Raw genomic sequence first — 17872 nt, 5'->3', positions numbered from 1 at the left:
TTTTTTATTCTGTTAAAAGTTGATTTTGTAATTTCAATTCTTCTCCTAATCTCTCTTTTGCATTTTCCATCCTTTGTAATTAAATGTCATAAATCTTTTTCTTCTTCTTCAGCTTCATTCTCACTCAAGTGGGATCACAGCATCATATTAATCTCCTCCATTCAGTTCTATAATAAACTTTCAAACTCCATTCAGTTCTGTCTAAGACCATATTCTCCTCTTTCATGTCTCTATAGAATTCAGCCCATGCTCTTCCTCCTTTACATTAATGACCTCCTTTCTGTAATTTAAAATCCTATTCACAGCTTTGTCAACAACAGTACTCTTCATTCCTCTTGAAGGAGGAATACCTCATTTGAGAAAACCTGTAGTGCTCTAATATTATATGCCTCAAGATCTGCCATACCAATGACATAAAATGCTGACCTCCTCAACATCCTCAAATAGGGCGAAGACAGCTCAGTAAATTTCAATGCCAAAAAAAAAAAAGCCTGCCTTATTACCAGCAAGAAACCACCTACTTCATCCTCTCTTACTTTTAATAATGTTCTGGTTTCCTTTCAAAATCAGCTTTCTCTTCTTGGGGTTGACTGTCACATTCAGTTGATCGTGGCACAGACATATTACATACATAGTCTCTTTAGCCTCTAAAAAGCTTGGTAATTCTTTCCCGTTCTAACATTACTTCTCTTCCTCTCAACTCCTAACACCACAGACCCAACCAACCTTGGAATATTGCTCCCACATCTGGGGTGGAGCACCCAAGACCTCCCTATGAATTCTTGATGATATTCAGAAGAGAGCAATCTGCTTAATAGATGACCCTTCCTTCACAAAATCCCTTTAGTCACTTTACCATAAGCACTCTATTTCAGCACTATGCCTTTTCTAATAGGTACTTTCATGGATATTGCTCCTCTGAATTGGTTGCTAAAATTCCTCCACTTTCTTCTAACCACCTAAGAACTAGAGTAGTATTGGCCACAACCCATATGCTGTCCAGCTCCAAGCACACAAAACAAACTTATCATCTTCCTTCATTCCATCCACCTTTATTCTTTGGAACAATCTCCCCAATACTGTTTTTCTCACTGAGTACAACTTCATGCTCTTTAAGAAACATATCAATAGGCTGCATTTTTTCCCTTAATCACTTATGAAAAGATTAACAGTAGAGAGTGGAGTATATTGGAAATAAATATTTGCTAAAAGCAAAATTTTCAGTATAGTTTCAAAGCAATTCTCAATGTCAACAGTTAAAGAGACAAAATACGACAGAATATCAATTGACAATTGAGGCACATTATGTACTACATGATATCCATTGCAAGAGGAGAGCTTGATCTGTAACTATAGATACACAGTTACATATATAACTAGAATCCAATAAAAATACATTGAAATCATTATCACTAAATAAATTATTTAACATAATCATAAGAAGTACTGAGTAAGATAACTTCCCAAAATTGGGCAAGTTTAAGGGAGACATTTTTTGTTCTAGTTAGGATGATGAATGTGGGAACTTTCTTTATACAACTTTTTTAAAATAAAAAAATAATAAAATAAAAAATTAATCCTTTGCAAAACCTTAGTCTTATTCCAACGAATCCTGTATCTAGTGGATATGGCGTGACTGGCAAAATCTTATTTATCTGAATCATAGAGCCGGATGTAATCCTCTTGCTCTTCTAGATATATTTGAGCAGACTGATCTGTCTGGGAGGAATAAATTTTACAAACTAAAGGTTTGCCTAAGGATGAACACTATTTCTGAGGATTACAACCACAAATTCAGACTAATCACCTTGTGGCAATTTGTATAACTGACGATTTCAAGTAGAAAGTGGATACACATTCAAATTTCCAAATTGTGCAAAGGGATCATGTGGTAGCACTTAACAGGAAAAAAGGTAAAAACTTTGCTAAGCATATTGTGTTTGAAAGAAGCTCTTTTTGTGAAAGAATAAAATTGCAAACTTGGATTTCTTGTAATGTATCAAAGATATCATGTAGATCAGAGCTGTCCAAAGCACTTCCCGCAGGCTGCATGTGGCCTGTTGTGAGATTTTGTGCAGCTCCCCCACTTGTGGGTTTTGATTTTCACAAGCAAAAAAATAAAATAACAATTTGAATCGAAAATGCATATTAGATATTTTAATTCTATCACTAATCAATAATCTCGATGTTGGTAATTTTATTTGGTGTCTTTACATCACTATGTACCCATGTGTTTTTCAAATATTAGAAGTGTCAACGAAGTGTTCTTACACTGTTTTGTTCCAACGCACATGCTGCGGGTGCTCATGAGGAACGTGAGCACACAATTAATGCGCAATTAGTGTTGTTTGTTTGTTCAGCTTTCGAGGTTGTGTCGCTGCTGCTCACCAAATTACTAGATATGCATTGTGATGGCCCTTGGATTAATCTTTTTTTTTAATGTACCCCTCGGATTGCCTAAGGTTGTACAGCCCTGATGTAGATGATTTTGCCAGAGTTTGGAATTTCGAATAGCATTGTATCTAGGCTTTGAGAAGCGTTTCAAACCAATGGAATGTGTTCCAGATGTTTACTAAGAGGTCACCCTAGCTATACCATGGAGCATGAAGACAGATTTTTGGTTATAACAGCAAAACGTAATCGATGCACCACAGCAAGTCAGCTCCATTCAAGCACATATCTTGACAAACTGTGGCAAGACATCTGCAACAAGTAGGCCTATATGTTCGAAGGCCTGTAGTCTGCATCCCTTTATCTACAGCTCATTGTAGAGCAGGTTGTTAGTGACGTTGTATCCATAAAAATTGGATAAGACACCAATGGGCTAATGTACTCTTTACAGATGAGAGTAATTTTAGTCTTTCCTCCAATTCTAGATGACACTTGATTTAGCATGAAAGTGGTAGTGCTTACCATCGCCAGAATGTGCTTAAAATGGATATATATATATATATATATATATGGTGGTGCTGGGAGGCACTATGCTTAATGGACATACAAAGCTACAAGTGCTGGAAAAAGGGACTATGACTGGTGAATGATACTGCAACAAAGATCTTCAACATTATGTTTGATTGTTCTGTGATAATGTAGGCGAAGAATTCATTTTTATGAATGACAATGCCATACCACATTGTACACAAGTAGTGGAGATACTTCTGGAGACCAAGGATGTTAAGTGAATTGAGGGGCCAGAACACTCTACAGATCTGCTGGCCTGGTTGGCCAAGTGGTTAGCATATCCACTCTTCAGCCAAAAGGCTGTGGGCATGGATGTCTGTGAAGATACTAGTGCTGGTGGTCAGCAGTAGATGGCGTTAGTGTAGATGATGAAGGTAGTTGTGGTTGGTGGAGACAGGAGTTATAGAGCAGGTACCCTTCCTCAATGAGTCCTTGGACTCTCCCTGGAAGTGTTATGTAATAATAATAATCTCAATTCCATAGAACATGTTGGGGATGCAATGAGGAGACAAACTGCTGCTTGAAACTGCTCCTCCAGAAAACAAACAAGGCTTGCCCACTGGCAAGCCTTGTTTGTTTTCTGGCCCACTGGCCCACTCCTCCTTGCTCTGAAGGAGGAGTGGGCCAGTTTGCCTCGGGAACTCTTGAATCACTTGGTGCTAAGCATGGTATGAAGTTGTGAGAGCTGCATTGCAGTTCGTAGTGGACAAATTCCATTATAACAGCAAAACGTAATTGATGCACCACAGCAGGTCAGCTTGCAAGTTCTGTGGCAAGACATCTGTGACAAGTAGGCCTATATGCCCAAAGGCCTATAGTGTGCATCCCTTTAAGCACAGCTCATTGTATAGTTTTCTGTAAGCACTATACATTAATTCCTTAACTAAGTCCTTAGGAAATTTGTAACTTTTGCCAAAAATGTATTGCAATTTAATTTGTAACACATTTTTTGTGAAATATAATTTATTACTATTATTATTATTATTATTATTATTTGACACCTCCAGGGAGTCCAAAGACTTATCGAGGGAGGGCACCTGCTCTACAACTCTGTCTCCACCACTCAATCCACTAACTGACTGCAACTACACCAACGGCATCTACCACTGACCACCACCACTACTATTTCCACAGACAATCACAAACATCCATGCCCATGGCAGGATTCGAAAACCCCCCAGCCCTTTGACCAGAGAGCAGATATGCTAGTAATAAATTTGGTCTACATTTGGCTGTGGTCATGAAAATTGCAATACATTAGCTTTTGTACACCAGTACAAAAGCTAATATATTGTAATCGTCCTTAGCTTTTGTACACCAGTGTATTGATCTTCCACTCTTAGTGGATGCAATTCCTCTGCATTAAGTTAAGCAATGGAGTATTTATATATAAATAAAATTTATAGTCAAATGTGTTTGTATAAATTAATTCTTTGTAAAAAGTTAAAAATGTCATGCAATTTGTCGGAATCTGATAATATCTCTCCAGGTGTTTCTGGCTCAGCTAGATAGGTAAAAATTTCATTCTTCTCTGTTGCAAAGTGCTGGCATTCCACCAGACTATGACAAATGGTAAGATGTATGTTGCATTTTTTATACATAGGTGGGTCTTCAGTCCTCAGTAAAATAAGAATGAATGACATGACTGTGACCTATGCAGAGCCTAACAAGAACAACTTCCTCTCTTCTGTTTATATGCTGACTAGACTGCCAATGCTTAATTTCAGGCTTAATATTATGTAATTTGTTTGTCAGTGCTTTCTGCCCATGATGACTGCCAATGGGCAATTAACTTTGATCTTATAAACTGTTTGTACTCTGTATATGGTACTGACAAACAGTTTGTGGAAAAAGTATGAACTGATCTAGCAACTACAGCTGCAGCCTCATTTCCCATACTTTTTTCATCTGCAGTTCCTGTTTGATATTGTTAGTCATCCACTTTACACCAAATTGTGTTATCTTATTCACTTGAGGAATGCAATTTATCATTACTGTTGATAAGTATTTCATACTCGTGCTGTGTGCTGCTGATATAAGTTCCTTGTAATTCTTCCATCCATGGAACTGCCACTAGCTGATTCCTAAAATTATTATAGTCACCTGCCTTATAATTCCATATCAATACTTTCTCCTTGATATTTTTGCATGTCTATTCAGTCTCCAAGTTAAGATTGCATGGTCACTATCACCAATAGGGGGAAAGATTGACATCTCAGTTACAATCAGCTGCTTTCATGCAAAGACCAAACTACAACTCTTGATCCTCATGTTCCCACTACTACTATTACTACTACATATGGCCTGAGGCATTAGTCCCTCAAGAATTCCAGAAATTACATTCTCTTACTGCTGTATGCTGTTTCCTCTGTCACAATTTATACTATTATAGTTAAAAACTCCCAAAATGATCATTTGCTTTGCACTCAACAAACTAATTTGTCTAAAAACTTCTTGCTCATCACCCTCTTCGTTCCCTAGTCTATCAATATCCAACTAAACATCCTGTTCTGCCCACCTTCACCTCACCTCTCTCTCTCTCTCTCTCTCTCTCCCTCAAAACTATGAATGCCATTTCCTTTCAAATTCTCCACTTTAAGAGAACTCAACTCATCACTTTTCATAAGTAAAACTTTACCACCATTTGCTCCTTTTGCCAAAAGATCTTTTGCCTGTCAAGACCTCATTGTCTGTCAATCACATTTTAATGATTACAATAATCTATGGACAGGCTGAGGACATCAATGCCACTAATTCACTTTCTCTATTCTTGATAACTCCAAGCATTTGTATAAAGAAACATCAATGCATTGTCATCATTTCTATGCTTATTATTTCCTCCAGACTCCATTTAACCCTGCGATGTACCACACATTCTTCCATTTCTTATATGACTATTCCTACAAGAGGCCATATCTGCTACCATCCACCCTGTCATAACACTCTCATTTATCCAGACAACAACAATCTCACCAGATGTCTATGCCCTTCCATATTTGAATACAGTCCATCTCTTGCATACAGTTCTAATCTGTCCTCAAATGCATTCAGAGCATCCACATATTCCAGACATCTCTTTTGACACAGCTTTGCTATTGTGCCATTCAATACTGCTGCTGCTCTCCTTTAATTCTGCATTATCATATCTGGGTAAAACACTCGCTATCTTACTTCTCACAGTTCTTCTGTACAAATCCTAACAATAACCTCAAATCTCTCACCACCTAATTCACATCTCTTCTCAGATCATTTGTACCAATCATCACTATCATCTCATCCACATTCTCACCTAGCTTTATTGCTATAGACACACTATTGCTGTTTCTTCAGGCAAGCACTCCTCGAAGATAATCCCAAACAGTTCTTTCGATATGCTGCAAGTAAAAGAAAGAATGTATATGACAGAAGGATTTTAAGGAATGCCAATGATAGGGAGGTAACCGAATCAGTCGAAATAGTAGAGTTACTAATTGAATACTTTGCAAGAGTATATGATCCAGGAGGTGATATTGCAGGAATGAGAGAGCCAAAGGCTTATACGGGAACTGAGGTAAATGAAATGGAGGTGATGGCATATTACAAAACCTTAATGTGAATACAGCTGTGGGATTGGATGGTATACCAGCTCAAGTTTTATGTGAAGCGACAAGGAAATTGCAGTGGCCTTGATCATACTATTTCATCTAAGTCTCAGCTTTGGGTTAGTCCCAAGGGGGGGGTGGAAAGATGGGAAAATAGTTCCATTGTGTAAAGGAGGCTCCAAGACTGATGTAGCAAATTACCAACCAATCAGCATATCAGGACTTGTTGTCAAAGTATTGGAGAAGTTGGTCAACAACAAAATACTGGAATGGATAGATGGAAATGGGATACTGTATGAGGGCAGCATGGTTTTGTGAAGGGTTCATCATGCCTCAGTAACTTGCTCACATTTTTTAATACAGTGACAGGTGAGTTGGATAAAGATAATGGATTTACAGTGATACTGCTGGACTTGGAAAAGGCCTTTGACAGAATACCACATGAAATTCTAATCAGTAAACTGCAGCACATGAGGATGGATATATAGGGCTGGTGAGATGGATAGGAGGGTGGATGTTGGAGAGATATCAGAGTAGTTTATTCAGGAGTAGAGTCCAAAAGAAGGCCTGTGACTAGTGACATACTGTATGGTTCTGTCCTTGGGCCACTACTGTTTGTTCATTAACGATATAGGAAAGGATTTGAGAGTAACTGTTCAGTTATTTGTCAATGATGCAAAGTTGGGTAGAGCAATAGTTAATACAGATTATGTCAAAATTTTGCAGGATGATTTGGAAAGACTGGCAGACTGAACAAAAAAGAATGGATCAATCTAACGAGCAGAGAGAAGCAGGTTATTGTTCCTCTTTATCGAGCATCAATGTGACCCCATCTTGACTACTGTGCACAGACCTAGGTGCCAAGGTTTCTTGGTGATGAGGAGGTGGAGAGGGCCCAGACCAAGATGGTAGCAGGTCTATGGAATGAACCTTATGACAACAGGTTGAAGATTTATGGGTTACAGAAATTGGTTGATATGATTGAGACATACAAATTACTGAGGGATTTTTACAAGATTAATTTGGAGGAAATTTCTCAGAACAGATGTGTTGGTGGGACTAGATGCAAATTGAGTAAGAGTGCAGTTAGCAAGGGTGTTATAACTAGGTTTTTTGCTTGGAGAGTAGTGAATGAGTGGAATAGGTTGCGGGAGTCCGTTGTAGGTGTCATGACTGTGAATGAGTTCAAAGCAAAGTATGATACATACTGCACAAATGTTGGGTAGCTTTTGATGATATTTAGGGCTTCACCTTGATGAGTCTAAGGAGTCTTTGGAGTTGCTCATAATAATAATAATAACATTTTATTCTGCACATCACAAATCAATGAAACTCCATATATCACTCTCCTCATAGATCCATTCATTTCTTGCTCATTAGCATCTCTCACTGTCTCCTCCAATAATCTGCCTCTTTGCTCTATAACTTATAATTTGACTTTGTTGCATCTCTCTCTCTCGCTCTCTATCCCTTGTTCCTGTACTCTCTTAACTTTTTCCTCATTCCTGTTCTTTCCAGCACTTGCCATTCTCTTTTCTTCTCTTATTGTCATAACGCTCACATTTCTTGTTCGTCTGACATCAGTCAGCTGTTCAAGTCTTCTAATCTCTCCTCTCACATGAGTGGTTAACGTATCCTCTCCAGCCAAAAGGCTGTACGTACATTCGAATCCCGCCGTGAGCATGGATGTTTGTAATTGTCTGTGAAAATATTAGTGGTGGTGGTGGTGGTGGTGGTAGGCAGTAGATGGCATTGGTGTGGATTATGCGGTTCGCTGTAGTTGGTGGATTGAGTAGTAGAGACGGAGAGTGGTAGAGTAGGTGCTCTCCCTCGATGAGTCTTTTGGACTCCTTGGAGGTGTCACATAATAATAATAATAATAATAATAATAATAATAATAATGAATCCTATCCTTACTCAAGATTCATTGACACAGTTGCACTATCCTTCAGTTCTTCCATATTTCCAGTCTCACTACCTAATGTCAAGTCTGCAGTCACTTTATGTTCGTCTTCTTCCTCCTGATCATGCTACTCATAACTTTTTCCCACAAACTTATTTCTATAGTGCCAATATTACTGCCACTAATTCTCAAGATCAAAATCACCCAGCTCCTCACATATCTACATTTCATGCATGCTTGCACCCCCCCCCCCCCAGCAATCACATTTTTTTTAAATGACATGAAGCATACATGTGCTGCAAGCACAGCATCCTACAAAATCTTGTATTATACTTTAAAAAGTGTAATCTTTGAATGGTGGCAGGCTTGGAAACAATGAATCAGTAAACAAAGGCACAGCAGCAGCTGCCATAATTGATAAAGAAGATGGATGTGGAAAACTCCTCTCTCTTCTCTGGATGACAACTCGTCTAATAAATATATAATTTCTGCCTTATGTTTCATAGCTACATCCATGTTAGTGTTCTATACAATTCTCTTCCATTATTCCTCCTATTTCCTCAAAGCCTATAAAAATGTGAGTAATAGTAGTTCATTATCCATTCAATCCACCTTCAAACCCATTACAATTCATTCCTTCGAACTGCCCATGTATGATAATAATATAGATATATTTTTAAAAAAATCACACTTAAGTTCTTCCAAATGAAAGGTATATGATTCTTCAGACTGCACTTCATACTATAAATTCTTGCAGTGAAGGAAGGGAAAAAGTACTTGGTCAGTAACTCAATTAAACAAGCTGAAGAAGCCTCACAAAAATTATAGCTCAATTAACACTCTTCAAGTGTCTATGAAAATCCACTGGTATATGTTTTTCTGCTGTAAGTGCTTACCATAGCGTTCTAAGTCTTTTGTGAATTTCTGCATACAAGATAAAAATTTAATCACTGCTTATTATTCTTACAAACAAAGACAATGCAATGCTCTCATTCGCATGAATGGTTCAAAAATAAATGATTCATCAAGGTTAAATAGTTCATTTAAATAAGGAATGGGGTAGAAAGGCTTATTCATTAGCAGTTCGTGTTTTGTTTATTTTAATGATTTTAATCCACAACTCAAGAATAATACGAAAATAACATTTATTTAACTTATTTGCTGATATTTCACTGGTGTTATATCTAGCATCTTCAGAGCACAAAGAACAGTTTGTCACAGTAAGTGAACAGCAATAATTAATTAATAGTGAGACAAGTTTAAAAATTGTAATGAACAACACAAGGAACTAAAGTCCTATGGCAAGTCTGGACCAGTAGACCATGTCTTGGATACCCTTTCACACAAAATTAAATGGGGGGGGGTGCTACACAGACGTCATTATAAGTCAGAGAGACTGTTTTGGGAATAAGCAGTATCTTTAAAACATTTCCCAAACCTCAACAAGTATAGTTGTATCAATTTACCAAAAAACTGGGAGAGATAATCATTCTAATATAAAATTAAAATGATCCAACAATAGATGTCATCAATTAGGATTTTAGTTCCCTCGCATCATCCATTACAATTTTGAAATTTTATAAAACATATACACGTTTACACAAGAATATTATTTAATTTGCCAAATATTTCAGTCTGAATATTACAGACCATCTTCAGTGGCTACATAGGAATAGTTTTAAAAAACAAGGTGGAATACGAACAATTGAAATAATCGTAATAATCTTAAATAACATTAGACTGGGAAAAAAAATTAATGTGTTATCCTGATTAAACTTTCCCAAATTTTTGATACAGATATACAGTCATTACGATTCAAGTTAGGACGTTGAAGTAAGGCCTCTACACTTTCTTTAAATAAACGTTGAAATTTATAGCGACATCTGTGTTTATTTGAACATTTATTTAAAGAACGTGTGGAGGCCTTACTTCAATGTCCTAACTTGAATCATAACGAATGTATATCTGTATCAAAAATTTGGGAAAGTTTAATCAGGATAACACATTAATTTTTTTTTTTTTTAGTCTAATGTTATTTAAGATTATTATATGAATTATGAATTAATATCTTTAATTTAATCATGACTCAGATAAAAACCGTTTACTCTTTTAATACTTAGCGATATGACATCACATGGCTCGTTCTATTTGCGAATGATCAATTGTTCATATTCCACCTTGTTTTTTAAAACTATTCCTATGTAGCCACTGAAGATGGTCTGTAATATTCAGACTGAAATATTTGGCAAATTAAATAATATTCTTGTGTAGACATGTATATATTTTATAATCCTAATGTCACAAGTATCTTTAAAGAATCAAATTTTGAAATTTGTTCCACTGTTAACGAATTGCTGCTGTTTGCACACCGGGCCGGAACAAACTGTTCTGTGTGCTCTGAAGATGACGGGGGATAACATCAGTGAAATATCAGCAAAGAAGTTAAATAAAGATTAATTATTTTCTTATTATTATTGTGCTGTGAATTAAAACCATTTAAATAAGGAAGTTTCATCTTTATATTTGCTAAATGCTAATCTTTTAAAAAATAGCTAATCTCTCTAATCCCTCTCCACAACAGATCAGTGACATTCGTTAAAAAACTTTTGTTTCCATCCCCTTTGTTGCCAAACATTTGCTAAAAATCACAAATTTCCTGAAATCTCATGACATTAGGTTGACCTTCGAACCCATCATGATGGCACGAAATCTGTTGTGCTCGCCCAAGGACCACAACCCTTTCAACAAGCATCCTGGAGTTTACAATATTACATTCTTGTAGCCTTAAATTACATAGGGCAAACATTGAGAAGTTTAGAATTAAGACAAAAGGAGCATATTGGAGACATCAATAACAACAGAGAAGACAGCTCAGGTCTGGCATTCCATTTCTCCCACACTTACCACAACACTGAATGAGACAAGAGCTCCATGCCATATATAGAAGACAACTTCAGTGCCCCCAACATCAAAGAGGCTACAATGGTAATCCACTCACAAGGCACTCTCAACAGAAACCAAGGGATGATTTTGTATGACATTTAGAAGTCACTCATTAGAGACATCAATAACAACAGAGAAGACAGCTCAGGTCTGGCATTCCATTTCTCCCACACTTACCACAACACTGAATGAGACAAGAGCTCCATGCCATATATAGAAGACAACTTCAGTGCCCCCAACATCAAAGAGGCTACAATGGTAATCCACTCACAAGGCACTCTCAACAGAAACCAAGGGATGATTTTGTATGACATTTAGAAGTCACTCATTAGATCTTTAAACACATCAGACTTTAATTTTTCTGCAAACTATCGGGTGCACCTGCTGAACAATGACTGACCATGTCCCAGCTTCCACACTCCATGTGTTTCTGTTTTACTTGTATTTTTGTGTAACGTTCCTACACATTCGGTGTTTTAGTTATGTAATGATTCATATTTAACACTTGTTGTATTTTCATTTGTGTGTTTATCCTAGCCCAGATGAAACCACTGGCTTAAGTAGAGAAATTAGTAGGTTTATTAAATAATTATTATGCCCCATAAACCCAGTTTTAGTTATATTTTTATTACAGGAGTTAATTTTTTTTTTGTTTTTACTTATAAAGGAATAAAAATCCAGTCTAAGTATTCTTGTAGTATGCAATCCTCTGAATCAGTTTTTAATGAGGTAGTAAAGAACTGAAAAGCATGAGATTCATTTTAATAAGAAGAATTTTTTTCTTAACTTACCATCTCCTGAATTATATAGGTAAATAAGAGAATCCCATTGATGAAGACGCATCAAATCTATAACTGGAAAAGTCATTAATGGAGCAATCCCAACACCATATATAGCAGACATTTGGTGACTTACTACTGGAAATACTGGACTAACTAATGGTACATAAAATCCATTGGAGAATGATGCTAGAGTGGGATATGTGATGGAATCAGTAGTGGCCATTATTACAACAACTTCCTTGTTTATTAACTTGCAAGCTATATGAGTAAATAAAACAAAAACACTAAGATCATAATTATGTAACAAACATGACTTCACAATTACATAATAATAGCATCCCAGTTATCTGCATGACTGACACATGGAATTATGTGAAGTTTAACTAAACAAAAATGTGTCAATACATTTTAGTAACAATTTAGAACATTATTTTAAGGTATTTCTATAACTACTATAACTTCACTAATGAAGAATTTATAATAATAATAATAATAATGATAACAATTTATTATTATCATTATTATTCAGGAACTACATGGAGTCACAAGACACATAATGAGGCCCATTTTAGACAACACACTCTATCATACCCCCTCCCTAAACTCATTCATCATCTCACCTTTCACCATCCTATCAGACAATACATTCCATGATCCAAATCACCCTCTTTGCAAAAAGCCACTTCTTGCTCACCGCTTCCTTCTGCAACTTTCAGGGATGGCTCCTTGTCTTTATTCCTTTCCCTTTTTGCATACAAAAAATCTCCCCAGTTTCAATCCTGTAAATATCTCTTAACAGTTTAAATGTCTCAATTTTATCACTCCATCTTCTGCCTCTCAAACTCTACAGTTCACATGCCCTCAGTCTGTTCTCATAACTAACATCATACAATCCTGATATCATTTTTGTTATCTGCTTCTACATCCTTTCCAAGGTGACAGATATGAGTACAATAATCTCCAAAAATGTGGTCTGATTAGGACTTGATGCAATGGAATCACCATCTTTTTATGTGCTTTTTGGTACTGCAGCAAATCTTTTGGGTTACCTTGGTCACCTCTGTGATATGTTCCCTAAATTTCAAATTCCTCTTAGCCGCAAGATCCCCTGCCTACTCTTCTTCCTCTAGCATAATTCTACGACAGAATATGTAACATTTCATCAGTAGATCTTAAATTTCAAGATCTCACATGCATTAAACTGCATTAAACCAATAATCCCATTCATCTATCCAGCTTATTCAAATCCACATAAAGAGCATCAACAATGGCAATATTACTAATAATCCTTTCCAAGCTTCACATTATTTGCAAACAACTGTACAGCTCCCTGCAATTCAGTGACAATATATGCCGGTCATTGACATAAAGATTAAACAGCAATAATCCTGGATTCTGCCCTGTGTAAATCCACTTATAAACTTCCTTTTTTGATACTGCTTCCACAAACACAATTCCTTGATTATTATTATTATTATTATTATTATTATTATTATTATTATTATTATTACGTGACGCCTCCAGGAAGTCCAAGGACTCATCGAGGGAGGGTACTTACTCTACAGCTCTCTGTCTCCACCACTCAATCCACCAGCTGCAACTACACCAACACCATCTACTGCACACCATCACCATCACCACCACCACCACCACCACCACCACCATCACTAGTATTTTCACAGAAACCACAAACATACATGCCCACAGCGGGATTCGAACCCGCAGCCTTTTGGCCGGAGAGCAGATATGCTAACCACTCGGCCAACCAGGCCGGCAATTAGACATCTAATTTTCAATCCAATAGCTAAATCCACATTATAACTTAAATATCAACTTATGTTGCATCCTGTCAAATGCCTTTGGAATTTGAAAAAAAGTAGTATATGTATTTCCCTCATTACTTTATTATATACAATAAAGAAAGAGAAGTTTATTGAAACGAGAGCATTCCTTAACAAATCCATACTTATGTCAGAGATAATATTACCCTCAAGTCACTAATTTCTTCAAAATCTTAACTACGGAAAAAATACTTAACAAATCCATACTTATGTGATAGGTAACATTACCCTCAAGTCACTAATTTCTTCAAAATCTTAACTACAGAAAAAATATAACTAGTCTAAAATTTGTCGCCTCCATTCTACCACCACCGCATTTATGCAATGCAATGGCACTAACTTACTTTCCATCCACTCCTTGCCAACTTTAGCAGTAAGCACACTTTTTTTGTTGTATAGTCAAATATGGAACTATCAATTCCTTAGCACATTATCTTGAAACCCATGGCAAAATTGGTTTCAAAATGGGTTTAGGGAAACAGAGAAACTCAGGGTGGACAAGGGAAAACAGTGTGAGAAGGGTTGATGCTCAAAGAGAATGCGAATACGTGTGTAGACAAAAAGGGGAGGGGGGGGATGACCTGGAACCAAGGGAAAAACAGTTTGATTTGAAGACGGTTCTAAGATGAATAAGAAGAAAAGAAATGGCTTAAGTATGGAGAAGTCACATCCAATAAGTAGTATCAGTGAAACTTGTTATAGATTCAGGAATGATCTGTTATGTTTGTATACAAATGCTAGAAATATAAGAAACAAGGCAAATGAAATGGTTGCATTGATTGAGTTTGTTCACCCAAAAATTGTTGGAATAACTGAGACATAGTCGGTTAAGGATGACACTAACAGGAATAGAGATGGAAGAGTATGGGGTATTTCGTGAAGATAGAAAGGATAAAAATGTGGGGGGTGCTATTGATGATAGAAAAAGGGTTATAATGAATAGAATGAAATACTTAGTCGGATGTTGTTAGAGACCTGGTAACGTGGATAGTAGTGACTATGAAATGTATAATCAAATTAGCAAGCAAATAAGAAAAGGGCGATCCTTATGGACAATTTTAATTATGGCAACATAGACTAGGATGATGAGATAGAAACTAAAATTAAAGAAAATGAGTTTCTTGAGTTTTTGAGGGACAATTACCTCAGAGGGCACACAAAGATTGAGGGATCTTGGATTTGGTCATCTCATCAGAGGATGTAATTATAAATGAGGTGTCGAATGATCCTCCAGTTGGTGAGAGTGACCATGAAGCAATTACCTGGGTGGTTGTCACCAGTGTGAGGACTTCTGTGAGGAAAGGGTATATGCAGAACTACAAGGCTGGTGATTATGAGATGCTCAGGAAACAGTTTGCTGGTGTAGCATGGAATGAGGAGTTGGCTGGAAAGGAGATCAATGCTACCTGGGTGATATTCAAGAACTATCTAGTAGAAGCAATGTCTAAATATATTCCAAGGGTCAGAAGGTTAAATAAGGTAGATGTGAAATGGATGAATAAAGACATTAAGCATGCGATACAGAGGAAAATGGCATTATGGAGGCAATATACGAGTAGTGGTAATAATCAATTCCATGAGGATTACAAAGAACAGGCAAGGAGGATGTTGAAAGTTTATTTTTCACTTGGTTAGAGTATAATAAATTTAGTTTAATCCTTTATCCAAGTGTGAGCAAACAAAGTTTGCACCTGAAAGTATCTTCAGGACTGGGTTAAGGTGGTACAACACCAGGGCAACTCGTTGCAGAGGTGGAGCAAGCTACCAACACTCCTATCTCAGTATCTCCCATAATGCCAAACACATCTCCTTGCAGATATGTCTATTGTTATGCATTAAGGGAAGGGCCACTACCCAGACTAGTTTCGACCTTTATTGAGGTCTCTTCAGTGGGAGCCAGGCCCAAGTGGAGATGCCAGGCAGAAGCATTAGCAAGGTCATCTCCTCCTATAGGAGTTGCCAAAAGGTGTGCGACCTTTTTATTAAATTACTCTGGATTTAGAGAAAGATGTTGAAAGTTTAGTATCTCAACTTGGGCATGGCTCCCACTGAAGAGAGACCTCAATAAAGGTCGAAACTAGTCTGGGTAGTGGCCCTTCCCTTAATGCATAACATTAGACATATCCGCAAGGAGATGTGTTTTGCATTATAGGAGATACTGAGACAGGAGTGTTGGTAGCTTGCTCCACCTTTGCAACGAGTTGCCCTGGTGTTGTACCACCTTAACCCAGTCCTGAAGATACTTTCAGGCGCAAACTTTGTTTGCTCACACTTGGATAAAGGATTAAACTAAATTTATTAGGCAAGGAGGATGACTTGGTAAGGGTAGCAAAAGTGAAGTATGAGTAACAGTTAGCTAATTAAACCAAAAAAAAAATCTTAGGGAGTTATTTTGATATATAGCCAGCAAAAAAAAAAAAGAATGATTATGGAAGGATGACATTGTTTGGAGAATATGGTATAAGAACAATTGCTATAGAGGATTATAGTTGAGATATTTAATGAGCAGTTCATAAAAGTCTTTCATTCTTGTGAATGTGACATCATGGAGAATTTGAAAGCAGTGGATGACGAGGAGGAGGAGAGACTGACTGTAAATAAGCAGGAGATATATGGGGAATTGAGCAAAGATAATAAGCAAAACAAAGCAAACTTAATGTTAATAAGGCAGTAGGACTTGATAATATATCACCAAGCATTTTCAAGGAATGTGCCAAGGAGTTGACATCTGACTTGAGATATTTGTTTAATATGAGTCTTACGTTGGGTCAAGAATGTGAAAGGAAGACAAGATTGTGCCATTTCATAAAGAAGGAGGAGGAGGAGGTGACAGAATTCAAGCATCAAATCATAAGCCAATCTCTGTGTCAGGCATTTTGGTTAAAAATGTTGGAAAGGATGGTGAAAATCAGGATCCAGAATTGGGTTGACAACAATGGAATTATCTTTGATAGACAGCATGGATTTGCTAAAGGTAGGTCATGTTTTAGCAATCTACTTACTTATTACAACAAGGTGACAGTTTCATTAGACAAAGGAGATGGATCACAGTAGTATACTTAGATTTTGCAAAGGCTTTTGATAGATTACCACATGATAAGTTGATAGTCAAACTAGAGCAGATTGGGTTGGACATTAGACTAGTGCATTGGATCCAGTGCAGTTGGATATTAGACTAGCGCACTGGATCGGATAGTCAAACTAGAGTGGATGGGGTTGGATATTAGACTAGTGCATTGCATTGGAAATTGGCTATCTGATAGCTCTCAGCAAGTTGTGTATGGGGGAGCAATATCCCGAAAGAGGAAAGTCACTAGTGGTGTGCCTCGAGGGGTTTGTTTTAGGGTCATTGCTGTTTAACCTAGATGTTAATGATATTGGGGAAGATTTGGATGGGGATATTCAGTTGTTTGCCGATGATACAAAGTTGAAACAAATTATGAGGAGTAAAGCAGATGTGCAGAATTTATGCTTGGTAAAGATATATTGTTGCAGGTGGAGGAAATAACAGATCTTGGGATGATGGTGGATAAGGAGCTAAAATTTAGGTGACACATTGCCAAAATTGTGAGGATAACACAATGAATTCTAGGAATGATGCAGAGGACACTGACTTGTAGAAGTAAGGAGATCTTCCATTGTATAAGGCCTTGATTAGGCTATATATATGGACTACTGTGCAGCACAGATTTGGTCACCTGGTTTTCAAAAGGATGAAGAAATGTTGAAAAGGGTCCAAAGGCAATTGACTAAGGTAGTTTCTGATGTCTGGAAAGCTGAATATGAGGAAAGGTTGAGAAGATGCAATTTACAGAGTCTAGTGCATAGGAGGAAGAGGGATGATATGATAGAGATGTTCAT

The 17872-nt window shown here is 37.0% G+C and overlaps 1 protein-coding gene across 2 annotated transcripts in view; it reads right to left on the bottom strand.

Moving 5' to 3' along the window:
* The window catches only part of LOC150104821 (glutamate receptor 1-like), a 301010-nt gene that overhangs the window by 243285 nt on the left and 39853 nt on the right, over positions 1–17872 (bottom strand). For both annotated transcript variants that reach the window (XM_090395997.1, XM_090395998.1), the window contains exon 3: positions 12180–12428. In XM_090395997.1, the coding sequence (XP_090252123.1) occupies positions 12180–12428 (249 nt within the window). The remainder of the gene's footprint in view (positions 1–12179; positions 12429–17872) is intronic.

Source organism: Typopeltis vanoorti, chromosome 7 (assembly GCF_054136105.1).
Source record: "Typopeltis vanoorti isolate ZY-2024b chromosome 7, IOZ_Tvanoo_1.0, whole genome shotgun sequence".
NCBI lineage: Eukaryota > Metazoa > Arthropoda > Arachnida > Uropygi > Thelyphonidae > Typopeltis > Typopeltis vanoorti.
Note: the sequence above shows the minus strand (reverse complement) of the source record. Positions and strands in the feature narration are given on the sequence as shown.